Below are 18,536 nucleotides of genomic sequence, written 5' to 3'. Positions count from 1 at the left end.
GTATTGTATCATTGATAAAATATCACGTAACTTGAATAAGTATTTACTGTTTCTGTACCTCAGATACAAAAAAATTGCAGTCCCTGTATTTCACTAAATCTAAACTTTTAAACCTGAGTGATTTTCTTAAAAATACAAGACATTCAGTATTATTATATATTACATTCTATCTGTATGCAATTCTCCCTTAAAGACTGAAACAAATATGTAGCCGCAAGAAGTATGACAGGCTACTGTCATCATCTGAAAAAAAATTGTTAGACAAAAATGAAAAACAAAATGGCTTCCATTTTTAAGGTAAATTACCCTATACTAAAAGTAAACATGGATTTTTTTCCTTACGATTCCAAGGTTTTCTTCTACATGTTGTACAAATACCAGTAAACTTACCAACCAGAGAAAATATCCCAAGATTGTGCAGAGTCGTCAGAGATTCCATCCAGGAGAAAGGACAGCAGTTTAAAAATCAAATAACTACATTCACTACATTATGAAGTGAATACAAGGCAAGCTGACAGTATAGAATATATACATATCTATTTTTTTTCCAGAAATACAGGTAATTAATTAAACATGTCACACAATGCAAGTTATATCTTGATTGTCATGAACTGATATGTCCTAGACAAACCAAAAGGTGGGATGAAAGCCCTGCACCCCTAATATTTGGACACTGCTGTCAAAGAGCTGTGTCAAATACTTGTGTGTCCTTCGAATAGTTCCATTGATTTTGCTGGAACTAATCACAGCGTAGAAAGTTAAACATACCTAATTTTACACAAATCATGCCTTTAATTTTTGGCTGTTTTTCTTCGAAAAAAATCCAATGAGCACCCTAATTTGACATCTATACAAAACCAACACATTGTGTATTGCCACCTAGATTCCATATTGCTTACAAGATGTTTATTGTGCTCTTCTCTTAAGAAAACAGTATATCCTAAATCATACTTAAAATTCTCAGACTACATGTTTTGAAAACTACATTCTTCTACTTGTACATAGCATTCTTACCTCTTCTTCCTTCAAACACATCATTGATTTCTCTTAACAACATAGACATGTCACTCAGTTGAGATTCCCAGGCCTCACAGAACACCTCAAGATTTTCTTTTGCAATCTTGCTAGATGGATGTAATGCCAGTGTTTCTGCAGCAGAAATTATCTGCACAGAGAACAAAATACGTTCTATTGGAAGTCCTAATAAATAGTGTTGCACGTGAATTCACAAATGCCTTCACAGGCAAAACATAAAATTCAACTGCTACTATTATGTCTCTGTAGTGTATTTATCTGACATTTGCAGGCTTGTGCATTCTTTCAGCCACTGCCCAATGTTAAAGTGTAACTCCTTAGAACTGCCTGAACAACACTAGGTCTCCAAAAAACTCATACAAGTAATTTTTATTTATTTATGCCCAGTAGAAGTGGCCAGAAAAAAGCTATGCATACCTGTGGGCCAGTGACCTGAAAAGTATCTTCTGCATGTATGCAAGTAATCTCGAGGGGCTCAGTTCCAGAAACATGCCTCAACAAGCGACACATCTAAATATTTTTTTATAAAAATATGCTTTTGTTAGTAGTGAGAAAAGGTGCACATGCACAAACACACATAAACACAGTTATTGATAGTCCTTTCAGAAACCTATTGGGGACTGCATAGCTGGGTGTTTCTCATGGAGCATTTACAATAAAACAGGGCTAAATCCTGACTTGGAACACGTAGAAAGTCACCAAGAGAAAGAAAAGGTTTAATAAATAAATAAAAATAAACCAACAACAATTCCACATATTTATGATTGAATAAACCTGAAAGTAAACAGACACCTATGGAACTTGGAAAAATTGTAGCATAAATGAGTTCACCAGAATAAGCTTACTCCACAATTAGCAACCATGTGGAAAATTTAGGCTTTCATCATCAAAGGGACTGAATTATCTTTGAGCAAATCAGCATCAAGTTAATTTAGGGAATAAATACTGTTTCCTTTCACAGTAAACACAATGTAGTCTTTTTTTTTTTTTTTTTTTAAAAATAAGACTAAGAGTGAACTTTGGGCTGAGAAGGAACATTTTCAGATCAAAAGGAGCATTTGTAAGACTGAGACAGCACATATGAAACTAACTGCACTGTCCATCATCAGAAATGCTATAAGGCCTCACATACAAACACTATTTAACGTCATGGTTATGATGTTAAAAAAAAAAAACCACTGCCTCACTGGAACACTAATTAGTCATAGAAAAAAAGGGACATTAAAGTCAAAATTAAAAATCCACAGCGTTGATTTGCCAGTCCTGGAAGTTCAAGGGTGTTACTTCCGAGATGAATCCTGAAGACCCATGAATTATCAGATATTTTTAGAAATTAATGAGTATTAGATGCCATGCAAATATAGCTTCTGGCATCACCATGTTCCAGATCAAAATGTATCTCTTTGTACGTCTCCTACTGGTGCAGTTACTTCTGCACCATCTTAAGACCACAGCATGTGACAGAATTTGTAGAAGTGAAGCAAAACCATGTATGCACATGCTCTTGAATAATTCTTTTTTTTAAAAAATAATTTTTTTTTTTAAAAAAAAACCACAAAACTTTCTGCACAGTATGCCTGAAAACCTAAGAAGGGAATAAGGAAGTTTTATTTGTGTAGATACTACAATCTGTGCTCTGAAAAGTTCAACACACCAAAACTGTATAAATGCTAAAATTCCATAAACTGTTCCCATACAGAGAAAATATAAACACAAATTATCAAATTCAGGTCTTCCTCACTCCACCTAGCTCAGTGCTCCAACACTATGTTAGCAAGCCTGACTCTCACAGCATGCACTTCTTCATGCAACTTAATAACTCTGCTTAACACCATGGATCACAAATATGGCAGGCTGAAAGGCAACCCTCATCATCTTGGAAAGGAACAAAAAAAGAGGCCTTACTGCTAATCTCATCACCAAGAACAGACCACAAAGGTCTCTGATAAATCCAAGCCCCTAAGGTAGTATTCTTTGTGCTACCTCACACTGTGGGTTAGAAGTGAGGAATGCTCATAAATGCAATAATATTTCTCTAATACTGCCAATCCATGCTTGTTCTGAACCGTATTACCTTCATTTGCTCACAGATAATTGTCAGACAAGAGAGCAACAAGGTATATCTCATATATATATCACATATATATATCTGTGATATGTGGCAGACATCTTCTCCACAGGTACTCCCAAGAGCCATGATCTCCCAAGAGCCATGATCTCTCAGTAGTCTTGGAAGTTATTACTTGTTCACATGTGTGAATACTACCCCAGGAAACCATGCATGTATCAGTACACGAGACATACACACTCCTTTTCACGAAGGAGAATAGATTTTCAGTGGCCCTCTGTTGACTGAAAAAACTACACAAGATCTTCAAAACAGTCAAGTTCAGTGGATTAAGAAACTCAACCTTATGTTCCCAGCATTCTTAAAATGTGCCTCTGGGTTCAGCTGTTGCTGGATGCCTACTGCTTGAAAGAAAAAGGCTATCATCCCTACTTGGACCTAGAAGCCTATTTTTTAATTAATATTTTAGCCCTAGAACACACATACAGATAATACAGAGTTATACAATGAGTTTGAGTCTAAGTCCAGGAGGAGAATTGGGTAAGACTGTACATCCCTTCTACAACAACTGTAGGCCACAGTGACTCCTCTGGCTCAGACCATACCAAGAACAATACAAAATTCAACACTATACTAGGAAAATAAAACAGAAATTACAAAAAAAACCCCAAAGCCTTCCTAAAGAATAGATTAAGACAAATCTAGCCACTCATTTTCTAAGTGCCTTACAAAATGAAAGCAGCCACAAACTCACCTCAACAAGTTGTTCCTTCTGCTCTGATAGCTTGCAAGTATATTCTGCTACAGCTTCAAGATTTCCTTCTACTCCCGTAATTTTTAACGCTTTGAGAACCATATGATCTGTATGGTATTTTAGTAGATCTGCTGCCAAAGATGTTGCTGCACTGTGGACCTTGAATAGCATGAAAAGGAGAGATAAACCTTCGAAGGAAAAAATCTGCACCCAGTACCAAATCAAATAAATTTAAAAGACACATTGATTTTCCAATAAGTAAAAAATTTACTGCCATGAAAGCTCATACACAGCCTGCATATTATCTGGGGCTTTAAATCTTTAATTACTATTCAAAGTACAAAGATAAAAATGCACCGGACTTCAAAAAAAAACCCCACAACCAAATACGGAGAGAAACAAAAGAGCAGCTGCGTAAAATCAGGACATGAAGTTATCACACTGCTGCTTTCTGATAATGTTACAGATGGGAAAAATAGCAGGTGCATAAATTTGTGGACCACCAAGTTCAGCATCAGCATGGCACAATGGCCACTCTACTTCTCATGAAGAACACACACTAAACTGTGAATCAGACTGAAGCCACACAGCAACTGAGTTTATAATACATTAGAAATTAAGTTCCTATGAATAAATTGAATTCTCAGTGATGCAAAGAAAAGCTTGAATATAATCAGTTTGTGACACAGCCTTAGCAAAGTAAAAAGCAACCTTTCTACAAGGAGACTGAAGCCAGAGATGGGTCTTGGAGAAGTCTCAAACACTCCCTACACTCCCAACAAGCAAGGAGAAGCTTCCCCTTGAAACACATCCTTAAGGCAGTGTAGAGGGGGAGGATAAGCTCCCTCGACCTGCTGGCCACACTCTTCCTAATGCACCCCAGGATACCATTGGCCATCTTGGCCATGAGGGCACATTGCTGGCTCATGGTGAACTTGACCACCAGAACTCCCAGGTCCTTCTCTGCAGAGCTGCCTTCCAGCAGGTCAACCCCCAACCTGTACTGGTGCATGGTGTTATTCCTCCCTAAGTGCAGGATGCTACACTTGCCTTTGTTGACCTTCATTAGGTTCCTCTCTGCCCAGCTCTCTATCCTGTCCATGTCATGCTGAATGGCAGCACAGCCTTCTGGTGTATCGGCCACTCCTCCCAGTTTTGTGTCATCAGTAAACTTGCTGAGGGTACACTCTGTCCCTTTGTCCAGGTCATTGATGAATAAGTTAAACAGGACTGGACCCAGTACTGACCCTGGGGAACACCACTAGCTACAAGCCTCCAACTAGACTCAGCACTGCTGACCACAACCTTCTGAGCTCTGTCGTTCAGCCAGTTATCAATCCACCTCGCTGTCTACTCAACTAAGCCACACTTCTTGAGCTTTCCTATGAGGATGTTGTGGGAGACAGTGTTAAAAGTCTTGCTGAAGTCAAGGTAGACAACATCCACTGCTCTCCCCTCATCTACCCAGCTGGTCAACCCATCACAGAAGGCCATCAGTTTGGTTAAGCATGATCTCCCCTTGGTGAACCCACATTGACTACTCCTGCTAACCTTCTTTTCCTCCACATGCTTATGACAACCTGTTATAAATTATTTATATAGCATTGCTCGCACGCCATTAAAAATTAGAACAAACCACTAATCTCAGAAATTAAGTCAGCTCTGAAGAAGGGATATCTGCAAGGCTTATAATGTTAGAGTAGGCTACGTAGATATTACCTTTTAATTAGAGATTCTTTTCATCCTGATCTAAAAAAGAAATTTACTTCTACTTAATGCTATCTGATCATTAGCAGGAAAATCATCTCAAGGAAGGAACACACCTTTCGTTTCTTCCATAAAGTGACAGAGATGGGAAAGAACTACTTTTATGAAGGCTATCTTGTGTTCTCAGCCACCCAGGCTCCCAAAAACCTTTTAATTAGAGTCACAATACTTAAATTTCACCAACAGAGATCCTGGTTACTGACTGATACACTGCAGCACTCAAAGTCAGACTGACAGGACAGTCCTCCTCAGCCATGTACAGAAACACAGCTACTCTGGGATCAATCCAATCACTACACAGAGAACAAGGAAAATTACATAATACTCTAAATTTACTTCTACGAGTAGCATGAATCCTGTGCATTTTAAAAAAGCTCTTACTAAGCAAGCTTTCATATGCTACAGTTCACCAAAGCAAGTCATACAGAACTTAGAATTTGTTAGTTTAGGAATCCAAATGCACTCAATTTGCACCACAATTTCTAAAACATCATGCTATGTTTTCACCTGCATTGCTTCTAATATCGAGCTACCTTGCACGGCACAGGTAACCCAATATTTTGTATTTTATGCCACCTCTGCTAGCTGGTTTACAGAAGGTAATTTTCTATTATTGTCACCTGACAAAATTCTTTAACTTAGTGTGGTAAATGCGTAGTCTTTGTTGCATGACATTTTCATAAATAGAAACCTGTGGTCAGGACAATATGGTAAGATTTACATTTATGCAGCTGCAAGAAAATACAAGATACTAACGATTTCTTCCACATACTATATTTCAGCCACCTTTGGCTTTACGATCTGTGCAATTACATGGTCGCATACTATTTTGACTGGGAACCTCCTCATTCAGCACACAGGAGCAATGTTACTCAAAAAGGATGATCTTACAGTTAAAGCAGCTGAATGTCACTCCGGAAAAGCTCTGCTACCGACTTCCTACATAATGGTGACCAAAGAAAAAAAACTATTAATCAAAATGCACAAATTATGTACTCTCCATTTTCTGAGGGCCCAACACACTGCCTGGCAGCAGAAGTGCAAAGCACTTAACTGCAACTGAGAGAGATTCAAAGCACTGTTCAAATCGTCAGGACAGCTGCAGGAATTATAATGCGGAAGATGATATCTCTCATTTTGCCACTATTAAAAAATACGCAGCATGATTTTTGGAGCACTTGAGGTCTTGCAGTTACAGCAGCTGAGAGCTCAGTCTCAGCAAGTTCACCATACTTCTCTAACATCTTCGCACTGCTCCATAGCCTAGTATTGAAACCCTCGCTGTCCATAGTCTTCATTTTTCCATCGGTTTAAAGGAACAGTAATATGAAGCAGTTCAAAAGATATCTGAATGCTTTGCAAATATTTAGGAAGCTGTCAGAAACCAGTAATTCTGTATTTGCCTCAAATCTGTAGAACAGACAAGGTACCAATGCTATCCATTACAAGGAGGGGGAAGGACCCTGATGAGCAAGTGCAGTCCATCCCGTGTACCAAATGAGGCAGCTATCTCATATGTGCGTATAAGTTGACACCGAGCGTGCTTGCATTTAGGAAAAGAATGATTTACAATAAACACATACACAGCTGCCAACTGTCTAGAAAAATACCTGAGTACAAGGCACTGTCATAAAACATTTCTGCTACAGAAATCAATAGAACAGGTTAAGTACAAACAGCAAATGTAACTTACTCATTTAAGCTCACACTAACAAGAAAAAGTATTTACAACAGTGATGTTTGCATCCCCAAGGAACATTTAAATCATTACCTTTAAAGTAATGATTATATACATAGTACTTATTTCCAAACACTTCTCTCTTATTGTTGTCAGAGTTAGCAAAGAGCCTACGTATCCAAAGACTTCCAATCAGTTCCAAGTAAGGAGACAGAAGATGACTGCATACTAGTTCCCTAATATAATTCTGATTTATCTACTCTTGTCTATAAACAGATATTACCCTTTTGGGGTACAAGATCATATTTTACAACTTCACATACAAGTAAGAAATTCAAGCTTTTATTCAGTTTATGCTTGCTTAAGCTAGACTTACCTCTCTTTTAAGTTCATTCATGCACTGGCACATTTTTAAAATGGCTACTTCCAAGTCTTCCATGAGATCCTTTGTCTTCTGGTTTTGCTACAGGCCAAAGAAAGCAAGCGACAAAACATTACACAAAAAACCCAGCAAATGCCACCTTCACATCATATGTCATTACTTCAAGTTGCTTTAGAAGACAGCCTTTTCTTTCTAGATGTAATGTTTTCATTTGTACATCCTGCATATATTTTACTTGAAGAATTATTCTAGAGAAAGATTTACCACCAAATCAAATTTAAAAATAATAGTGATGCAAGCTACTTGACACTTTCTGTACAAAGGTAATTTATTTCTGAACCCCACTGAGCTTTTTTCAGGAAAAGGGTTTCCTTAAGCTCTACAACTTCCAAAAATCTTCAGTCTAAAAATCCTAAAGTAGAGCAACAGTTTAAGGCATTTTTATTTTCTTTTAAATATAAAAACCGTTCTAAACTAAAGTGGTACCTAAAACATCATACCAAATGCTCTATATTGAATTACAAGAAGGTTACTTAAAGCACCCTTGTAAGACTTTAGATCATTGTCTAATTTAAACCAGTACAGTAGCTAACAACATTTTGTTGAGGTAGCTTTAAGACAGAGCTCCCACTTCTGCAAATAGCACCTATCTATGGAACAACCCAAGAGACATACACTGTGAAAAGAGTTAAGCAGCAGTGATTTTGCATTCTCCTTCAAAATACATTGGAAACAATTATCCTAGGTCAGACCACTAACATTGCCACAGCTGCAAAAACATTAGCCCCTCAGAGTCTAAATTAACATAAACACACACAAACTGTGTGTAGGTATAGACATGCAAACCCTCCATTTTATTTAAAGGAAAAAAATCTACATAAGCCAATATGATAATTTTCTCTTGTATCCTTATCTGCTCTAAGTCTCAAAGCTACCTGTCCCTCACATTTAGTGCTTTTCTTTAACTAATTTGTGCAAAGGTATAACATCACAAAATCACTTTTAACACAAGGAGCATAACATTTTACACTCACTAGACTGTCCTTTTTATTTCTTTTACTTATTTAATGTGCACATTTTTGCTCCTTCTGTGTGCAATTTTTTTTTTTTTTTTTTTTTTTTAAAAAAAAACACAAGTGAAGGAATTGTCTAGCCAAAATAAGGTTACAGGAAAACCTAAACCAGGACAGTAGCTTGTGATCTCATGAGCTTGAACATACACAGGAAGGATTTCAGAAACACTTAAAATTCAATCACCAGCATTAGATTATCTGTCATGCTCCAGCTAGTTTACACTAACTTACAATAATATAAACAAGAGCAGATAGTGATGTCAGTCTAATTTAGACTTGACCTAGGTTACAAGAGACTTGTGTTTTAAAATACGCTCTTCACTGAAGACTCACAGTTACTCTGCTTGATAAAAGGAAGTATGGTGGGTGGAAAGGGAAATAATTGGGCACTCTAAGAGCTCTACATATCCCCAGTTCATGTATCCCCAAGGCACGATAATTTTTTTTTTTAAATCATCAATCCCACTTGAATTACATTAAGTCCCTCAGAAAATATTCACCTTCCAACGAAGCTGCTAAGCTGAAACTAAAAACCCACCTCAGTGAGCTGATGCTCTTTTATCTGCTTTCTGCATCTTCAGTCACAGCTAGACTGGATTATTTATTAATGAAAATACTTAATGCATAAGCACACATGTGCATGCCCAAGTATTTTCACGGATCATAGACATGCATAGTCTTGAACTAGGTTCTCATTTCTATCACTTGAAACGTAGCATGTAAATTATCTAGAGGTGATCAGTTTCCACCAGTAACAGAGCTTAGAAATACCTAAGTGTACCGGTTTTGGCTGGGCCAGAATTAATTTTCTTCATAGTATCTGGTATGGTGCTGTTTTGGATTTGTGATAAAAACAGTGTTGATAACACAAGGGTGCGTTAGCTATTGCTGAGCAGTGCTTACACAGCTGCCTACCAGGGCTAACCACCAACACCAAGCTAAACACAGTTTTAGTTTCTTATAGTGATGGGATTCTATGCAACTAATATTCTACATGTGGTGTCTTTGTAATAAGAACAGTCTGTATTATCAATAAAAGATTTATGTGCTCTTCAAACTGCACTACTGCATTAAAAACACCTGACTGCAGCATCTGATTCGAAGAGGAGAAAAGAAACAAAAATGCTTTCTGGTAAGTAATATACTTAGTTAAGTATATTACACTAGTAAACATCTGCCATGTTTCAGTGTTGATAAGATTTCGTGCTATGTGTTTCCCCAGGAACAAGACTCAAAGCAAGTCAGCATCAGAAACAGAAACTGCATTTTCCAGCTCTGCTCTTCTTCCTCCTTTTGTATGCATCTTCTATCAGCTTCAAGGAACAAGATAAGACAAATGACAGAGGTAGGCTTAATGTGCTGCTTCTCTAAAAAAGAAAACTACCATCATTTAAATCTTATAAAAAGGACAAACAAAAATTCCCTGTCAGTCTTAGTGTCTCTCTCCCCTCTCTCCAGAAGATTAAAAAACCAGTCAATTTCTTAGAATATTTCACTTTTCAATAGTTTAAGTGTTTTCAATATTCTGTTGAAAATAAGAAACAGAAACTGTGGTCCCTGCCATGGGATCAAGATAACTGACATCTCGGAACTCCTCAACCAAAAGACTTAACTGTTTAAGACTGTGCAATGATACTTCCGTTCGCCGCCTTGTTTCTACTTAGAGCTTCACTAACATTAGGCTACCGCCCCTAGTAGCCTAATTTAGCCATCAAAGACTCAATGAAGCAATACCACTACGGCAGGGGGAGGACAGATCATTGAAGCTGCAGAAGCACAGAACAAACTCTGGCTTCCTTCATTAGCTCTCACTGTGAGCGATACACAGTTCTCTCTTCCTAGACCAGAAGTAACACTGCATTAAAAGTTTCTTTCCAAAGTAGAGGTGAAAAGATTTACTTTGCTAAAAAGCTCTTACAGCTTGCATCCACACTGAAACCAGCTGCTCTAGTTCCATTTTAGCCTGTTTAGACAGCTCCAAAATGTGTTCTCTGTGCTCATGACTGGTATAGGCAGAATCTGTGAAGTCCTCCGTATGTTCCAGGACAACTTCCAGCATGGTTGAAAGGTTCTCTTTTGAGAGAAAATAAAGATTCTCACGAAGACCCTCCACCTTATTCTGAAAAAGAAACATACCAGTTCCTTGAGAATTTACGTGGTTATATAGTTGTGATGCAAACACAGAAAGCAGATGCATCATTTTATATTTTATTTTTCTCCTCAGTGCTTTTTTTTATTTTCAAAGTAATTCAACAATTTGCTTGTATCCAGACATCCAGTTCAGGCTTTGGAATTTTTTTATTTAATGTAATAATACCATCAGCAGATTACTTGCCACTCATCAGAAGTAACAGCAAATACACTGTTTTCTTGCTGTCAATAAAACGTTTTTAAGTTCAATAAGTTTCAGAACTTAATTGTGTATTCAGATTTTGTTTGATCTTTACATGATTTTCTACATCCCTATCATGTATTTTGAGTATTTTTCTAAAAATTTACATGTAGTAAATTGAATACTTTGAGGCACTTCACAGAAATTTCAACCAAATTGTAGGCTGGGGGAATATATAAATAATTACTAATAATTAAAAAAAAAAAAAAAAAAATCAAAGTGACAGACTCTAAAGTTATAAGACATGGTTGTTCATTAACTGTCCTTAACCCAGTACTAAATTCAGAAGTGTCTTTATCAGGAAAAACAGACTGAGCTACAAGATATAATTTCAATTCATAACATTTCCTTTGAATGACAGTTTGCTTTTAAATGTTTGGATGAACATTTTTGTGTGCAGTGCTAAAAATACTACCACTTACAAAGCAAGAATTCTTCAACCACAACTATTTTAATGATGTTTTGATTGGTACCCCGATACTTAAGTTTATTCACTGTTCAAGGCATCACCTCAATAAAAACATTAGGGTTCTGAATGCACTGTGAACCAGAAGGAGATGGCAAGTATCAGAAGGTGTATTTTGGCAATGATAATGAAATTATAATCACCTCTTGTCAGATTCTCTAACATTTTGGGACAGTTATTTAAGTTACAGTGCTGAAAAGATGCAGCTCCACCGTTTAGAATTTAATTTTTTTTCCCAAAAAATTCTAGTTTTGAGGTAACTTATTAGGCTGTAGAAAACAATACTATTTCTATTCTTACCTTGAATTCTTTGATGCCAGAATATATGCTGATGGGGGCCATTTCATTTTCGCCATTTGGTCTAGAGTCAGTTACAATTTCTATTACCTGTTCCAAAGCTAATCTCATCCGATGAAAAACTCCATCTTTGTTTATACGAGCCGATTCACAGTCTGGATGTCTCAGACAAGTCTTTTTAAAGAAAGCAAAGTAAGTATTATGAAAGAGTACACATGCAGTATAGCGAAATTAATGCTTCCTGCCAAGGAAAGTCTAAAGAATGCGTTACAATATTATAAATTATTTCTGTTAAACTGCTATTGTGTTAAGTAGAACTCATAGCATTACTCAGAATATAAAGATTTTCCTCTGCTTATTCTTTACTCTTATACCCTTTTGCATGAAGTTTAAAGTGTGGCTGAGATGGAAGAGTCAGCTATCCTGCCAGATGCCGTACTCCGTGATTTATCCAAGTTGTGCAAGAGCACGCATACTCACTCACCTTTGAAGCAGTCAGGAGCATCATGGTGCACTTCTCAAGAACAGCCCTCGATGCTGCCATTCTAGCCTTTTTCTTCTCATCCTTCAAATCCTAAACATAAAAAAAAAATTTAAAAAAAAGACCTGAATATTACACAGTAGCTAAAACATTAACTGCTTGTGAGACTGGAAAAAGGGAACAGTCTTGCAGATGGATGGCTTGTGAGAAAGCTTCTTTATGTCTGACAACTGCTATTTTCAGCCTAACTCATGGTCTAGAACTTGATTTTCAGACAGATTTTAATTTATGCATTTATTCTTGGCTCTATTCAATTCAGATTTTAAAGAAGGAAGACCTCAGAGATACAGAGCGTGTTATGTAAACTGTCACTAATTTTGCTATCTTTATCATATAGCATTATTCATAAAACAGGAAAATGAGGGGGAAAAAAATATACCTGACTAAAAAAAATTGCCTGAAATGGAGGGGAGGGTAAGGCAGAGACAGAGAACACCAGCTTTTCACTGTACTGCAGTGAAGGAAACGTAAAATAAACCTTTTGTCTACTTGAGTGTTATATTTACTACACACCAGTAATAAAGAAAATTTTAACAGGCGAAAAAAGCAATTTCTCTGTAGAAGGGCACTGAGTGCAGGAACTTTTTGAGAACTCTCCAGGGGGAGTGATATACCTGCAAGACCAAACTATGCCCCCAGAAAAGTTCATCAAAAGGGAAGAATTTAGAGTCCAAATTGGGACGAGGGTGAGATGGATGGAAGAGGGCAAGACATGAGTCCCTCAACATGCAGGAGGGTCAAACAAGAGGAAGAACTTCTCAATGCTAGGAAAGATAGCTGAGTGCTATTTGAGTGTTAAACAGAAAACTATATGCAACCAGCTGAAAAGGAAACAGTTTACAGGATGGAATTAATCCTAATTTACGATAGATTAGCAAAAAAATCCAGATAAATTACAGCAGCAGTCTGTTTTGACATTTTATAAAAATCTTACTTAGCAACTACAAAAAATCTTTAAGATCAAAATCACCACATTTAAACAAAAAAAACCAGCTAATTTCTGAAATTCTGACATTACACTCTGATAAATCTGACCACACTCAAAGAGTTTCTGGCATACTTAATATAATTATACTAAGGAAAAATACTTTGAGGGATGTTTCCTCCCAATAAAACTAATGACACATAGCAGCCTACACACTGTAAAGTGAGCATATCAAGAAAGTCCTGACGCAATTTGAAAAGTACTAATGAAACACTCTTTCCAGAAGAGTCAAGTAGGCAAGGAGGGGAGAGCCAAAGACCAGTTAACATTGAAAACCAAAAACAGTTGAAAAGAATACCGCTTACTAGTAATGCACCTTTCTCTTTCCAAGGAACAACTGCCATGAATATTTCAGGGGAAAATAAAGAGAGTTCATTTCCAAGCAGGTACTTCCTTTAATTATATGTAGCTTTTCCAGAACTGATTCTTCGATATCGAGCATGTACTTAGCAGCCTCGGAACACATCAACAGTGAAAGGTGTGGGGTATGGTTTTTTAGCAAAGTTCTCCAATGTTTTATCTGAAGGATGCTCCACCATATCACAAAAAAGTACTTCTATATGCATGAGGTTGGCCAATTGTTTATACAAATTGAATTCTGAATTTTGATGGATATTAGGGACCCTGTATATCTATATCAGACCCTGGTTCAGTTCTGAATGGAGGATTTCATTGCCACAGGGAAGCAAGTAGAGCTCACAGCAGAAGTCTTAAGCCTCAGCAAACCTTTTATTTACATGGAAGTAACAGCAAAAAGCTTCCTGCGTGAATGAAAGGCTTTGAAAGAGTAGCTGCATGTGAGCTGCATTACCCCAACAGAAGAAGGCTTTGATGTAAACCTAGAAAAATATTCCAGAATAATTAAAAAAAACAACCCCAAAACAACAAAAAACAACAAGCAAATGCTTTATTAGGATTGAAAGATTTCATGTTTGGAGTTTTGTAAAATAACTACTCTGCTTTCAAATCCCTTGACTATGTGCAAACATCAAATGTTTCTGTCAAGTAAAACCAGACAAATTCTCTACCAGAGTAATAAACCAGAAAAGTTAAAGCCAAAAGACAGTGACTGGACCCAAAGGATGTCACAAATAACATGCACCCAGGCTTTTGGCAGATATGCAGATCAAACACCACAGTGATATTTTTCAAGCTGAGCTTTAAAATTAAAAGATGCCCTTCAGGTGGAGCGAGGAGAAGTAGTTAGGTTTCAGAGATAGGACACCAGCAATCGTTTTGTTTTGTAACAGTTAATCATCCCAGAAGAACCCAAATCTTCCAGTGAAACAGATGAAAATAATACTTTTACATCTCTCACAGCTTTTTAGTAATACTTACATTTTGCCGATCTCCAGTTAAATGGGCAAACTCTACCATTTCATTTCCAAACTGGCTGAATATTTGTACAAACTCCTGGAAACTACTGACTTTTTCTAGTTGTTCCATTGTTGCAAGAACCTGCAAGATAAGGGAAAATACTATAGATTATCAAGATACTAAACAGAAAACATTATTACTAAACTATGAATATTTTATTTGTAGACACTTCTAAATCATGTTGTTTAAAATGTATACATTTTGTCACTATTTAAGCATTAATAACTCAACAACTGGAAATCAAGTCTGAATTAATAAACATGCTTCAATCAAAATGAGTCGTTTGTTGTCAACCCTCAAAACACATTTTCCTCACTCTTCCCAGTATCAAGAGTAACAGTATTACAGGATTCCATTTCTAGATTTAGAAAAAAATGTTACTGTAGTATTAAAATTAGAAACATAAGTACTTGAAGTTAATCTGCACATTACATCCCTATGTTGTAACTCTCAGTTTCAAAGTTCAGTTTCAGACGCATAACTTTCAAAGTCTAAAACCACAGCTGCACAGTCAGGCAGATATTTTAATGGCTGTGTGCATTAAAAAGAAAAAACAAAGCAACAGCATTCCTCAACAGAAAACAAAAGAAGTTAGAAATGAGTTAATACATTTTTATACTTTCCATAACTACTTACTCTAACTCTGATGATTTTTATCACCTCTATATAAACCCAAAACCTAAATGAACCTGAAACTGAAGTCACTACAATACAGTTTACAACAAAGATTAACATTAGGGTTTTTCAGGTTAGAAGTGTAGTTGCTAATACCAAAGTGACCTTTCAAATCCACTAAATGTCTTCAGAAGGGAAGATAGTCAAAGCAGTTCTTTGTGTTTCAGACTGGAGATAAAATTCCGCATGAAAATTTGACAAACTGTCCTTGAAAAGGAGAAACGTCAACTTATTTCCTTCCTTATGCCAAAAGTATCTTCCCCTCAACTATAAAAGCACTCTACATACCTGATTATGACAAACTACCGCCTGCCTCCAACCTAGGTAAACCTGCCTGGAAGCACCCATTCTTTTGTAATGGAGCAGCTCCTCAATCTCACAGTTATAATCTACATAAAGCAAATGTTCCACTAAATCCTGTAAGTACATGGAACTGGCTGCTTTATCATGTAATACTAGATCACAGTATCGGTCTGAGTATCTCATGCTATGCAGCCAATTCCACAAAGGCTGCAGAAACAGGAACATTTGTGATTCAGGTGTTGATGCATGAGCAAGGCCAGGGTATAAAGGACTTGGAAGGAAGCTGCACAAAGAAAATAGCAGTATGAGAGTGGAAGATGCAGAGAACTACAGGACCGGGAAAGCGAGGATGTAGAAAAGTGAACGCAGAGAAATGAGAAAACATACAAGCTAAGGTCCAACTTTCTCTCCTAAGAATGGATAAAAAAATAATTGTAATTATGCTCAGTCATTCTTGGTTTAAGCAAGTATAGCACTTCATGAGTATGGTCTTGGTTGCAAGCAACTCTGTTACAGTTACCCTAGAGCAAGTGTTTCTGTCATGACAAATCTCTTGTCAAATAAAAATTTCAGTGAAAGCACACAGATTTACAATTACAGCTAATAATTCTAGACATTCCAGGCAGAGCTGACATTCCAAGAAACTACATACAGGGAGAAACCGTATAGACAGCTCTAAATTTGTCTAAGGCTTATTCAAGAAGCTGTTAAAATGGAAAATACCTGTGATGTCTTCATCATTTTTCATTTTAAACTTTCTCCAACATGAAACACACCGATAGTAAATCAAAATGTACAATTTTAAATACAAGGTTAAAAATATGTACCAAAAAAGGCTTTAAATTCCTATTAATACTTAAATTAGAACTTAGTATTACACAGCTACTGCTGCACTATGAATGTTGCCTTTCAGACGGCAGTCGCAGGCTGACATCACTTCAGGGCACATCCATATTTTGATCGAATCTGCACAGTGCAGCAACATCCCTGTTGTCTGTCACCTCCCTATTCATTGTTCTGGCACTCCTAACCTGACTGATGACAGTAAGCGGAGCAAGACGTTAAGCTCACTGATGCAGCAACAAAGTCTGATGTACAATGAAACAAATTTTATAAGGTAGGAAAGATGTGGGCAGGGACTTATGAAATGCACACAGTCTAAGAACACAGGGACGGTATATATGGTGCAAAGGATGCAGAACCAGGAACAGGATCATCGGGATCATCAATCAGAGGTTGGGTTCTGGAGCAGATCACCATTCCAGAAGATCTCAATCACATCATCAGTCTATGAGATTGGACGTCCAACCCCTAAGCTGTTTTTCTGTCCTTTGCCGTTGGTTAACTTAGAGTAAGATGATGATGACAATGAAAATTAAGGCGTGCAGAAAGAGGCAGCAAGCAAACCAGCACTAGAAGTCTAACCTTGGGCATTCAGTCTCTAAGATGAAAATGCAGCTGAGATCTTCTGGAACAGTGACCTACTCCAAAAAGCCAGCATCTGCTCTAGCTGGCAGTACTGATGATCCTGCTCCTGCCTTTCTATCCTCTACGCCATATTATACCACACTGTCTCTGAGTATTTGTGTGCACTTCCTAAGTCCCTGCCCACATCATCACCCTACCACAATATTTCTTACAGGAAGAAGTGCTTTCCTATCCATCATACCAGCATCTGACACACTTTTCAGGAGTGTACTCTATAAATATCAAGGTATGTCTGTATAAGACACAATCTTTTGTTTAATTTGGCCCTAGAGATGTTAATTGCTCTACTGGTACCATAAAAAGAAGGCGACATTCTCAAACACATATAGACTATGCATAGAAAGGAGAATACAGTAAAGCCCAAAAGACCATAAAGATTAGGGTGACTACAGCAATCAGTCAGACACACTTACTCTGGAAAAATGAGACTTCATTTTAAATGCCTTCAAAATTAAATCCTGCACCTATGCTTACTATATTCATATCACTGTATATATGACAATAGTTTCATGTGTATTTAAGATTATCATAAACCATGCCCTGCTGCTGAAAGGATATATTCCTCCTTATCCCTTCATGATACAAGCACTTGCATAGTTGCTCTGTAGCCTAAATCTGTGTTAATTCCAGCCACTTTTGGTGACTGGTGATTAATTCAGGTCACTGCATGGCTGTGGACAAGGACAGAAGAAAAGCTCACAAAAGGTAGCAAAAGATATTAGATGCACCATTCTGGTCTTCAGTGCAAGAAAGACCGAAGCTGCAAGTAACTTCAGTGAATTAATATTGATAAAACTGCTGCCACTTTCACCACCCACTGGGAAAATAAAAAAACATGAAGACAGTAAACGAGCACTGCTAAGTCTAAAGCCAGACTGAAGCAGGTATTGCCGTAGTTTTGAATCCCAGACTCAACTATGCGTTTTGGATCTCGAAGCTGCAAAATAGAGACCAGTATATCTGGAAAGCAAACTGGGACAAAGGAAGAGAGATAGTACGAGGAGTCAAAAGAGGAAAGAGAGGCTCTGATCTGGATTACGAGATGAAAATTAATGGAAAAATCCAGGCCCTATCAGGCTCTCACTTTTCAAACATGAGGTTTTTCTATTTCTGTTTTAGCACATCAGGGAAGAAAAGAAGAAAGAATATCCTGCAGTCAAGAGAGCACAGTACATGAAATAGATTACATGTGAGGTTAAATGGGCCTTCATACATTATTTAAATCAACTAAGTAGTTTCAAGCTAAGCTTCAAGA

At 37.2% G+C, this 18,536-nt stretch overlaps 1 protein-coding gene across 1 annotated transcript in view; it reads right to left on the bottom strand.

The window, feature by feature from the left end:
- The window catches only part of CTNNAL1 (catenin alpha like 1), a 59,659-nt gene that overhangs the window by 16,326 nt on the left and 24,797 nt on the right, over positions 1-18,536 (bottom strand). Inside the window, exons 4-11 of the mRNA XM_068396539.1 lie at positions 14,777-14,896; positions 12,397-12,486; positions 11,916-12,086; positions 10,676-10,876; positions 7,679-7,765; positions 3,858-4,016; positions 1,453-1,545; positions 1,015-1,165 (exon numbers count right to left, since the gene is read on the bottom strand). Of these exons, the coding sequence (XP_068252640.1) occupies positions 1,015-1,165; positions 1,453-1,545; positions 3,858-4,016; positions 7,679-7,765; positions 10,676-10,876; positions 11,916-12,086; positions 12,397-12,486; positions 14,777-14,896 (1,072 nt within the window). The remainder of the gene's footprint in view (positions 1-1,014; positions 1,166-1,452; positions 1,546-3,857; positions 4,017-7,678; positions 7,766-10,675; positions 10,877-11,915; positions 12,087-12,396; positions 12,487-14,776; positions 14,897-18,536) is intronic.

The sequence above is a fragment of the Nyctibius grandis genome, chromosome 3 (assembly GCF_013368605.1).
Source record: "Nyctibius grandis isolate bNycGra1 chromosome 3, bNycGra1.pri, whole genome shotgun sequence".
Classification (NCBI taxonomy): Eukaryota; Metazoa; Chordata; class Aves; order Nyctibiiformes; family Nyctibiidae; genus Nyctibius; species Nyctibius grandis.
The sequence above is the reverse complement of the archived record's forward strand: the minus strand, read 5'-3'. Positions and strand labels throughout refer to the sequence as shown.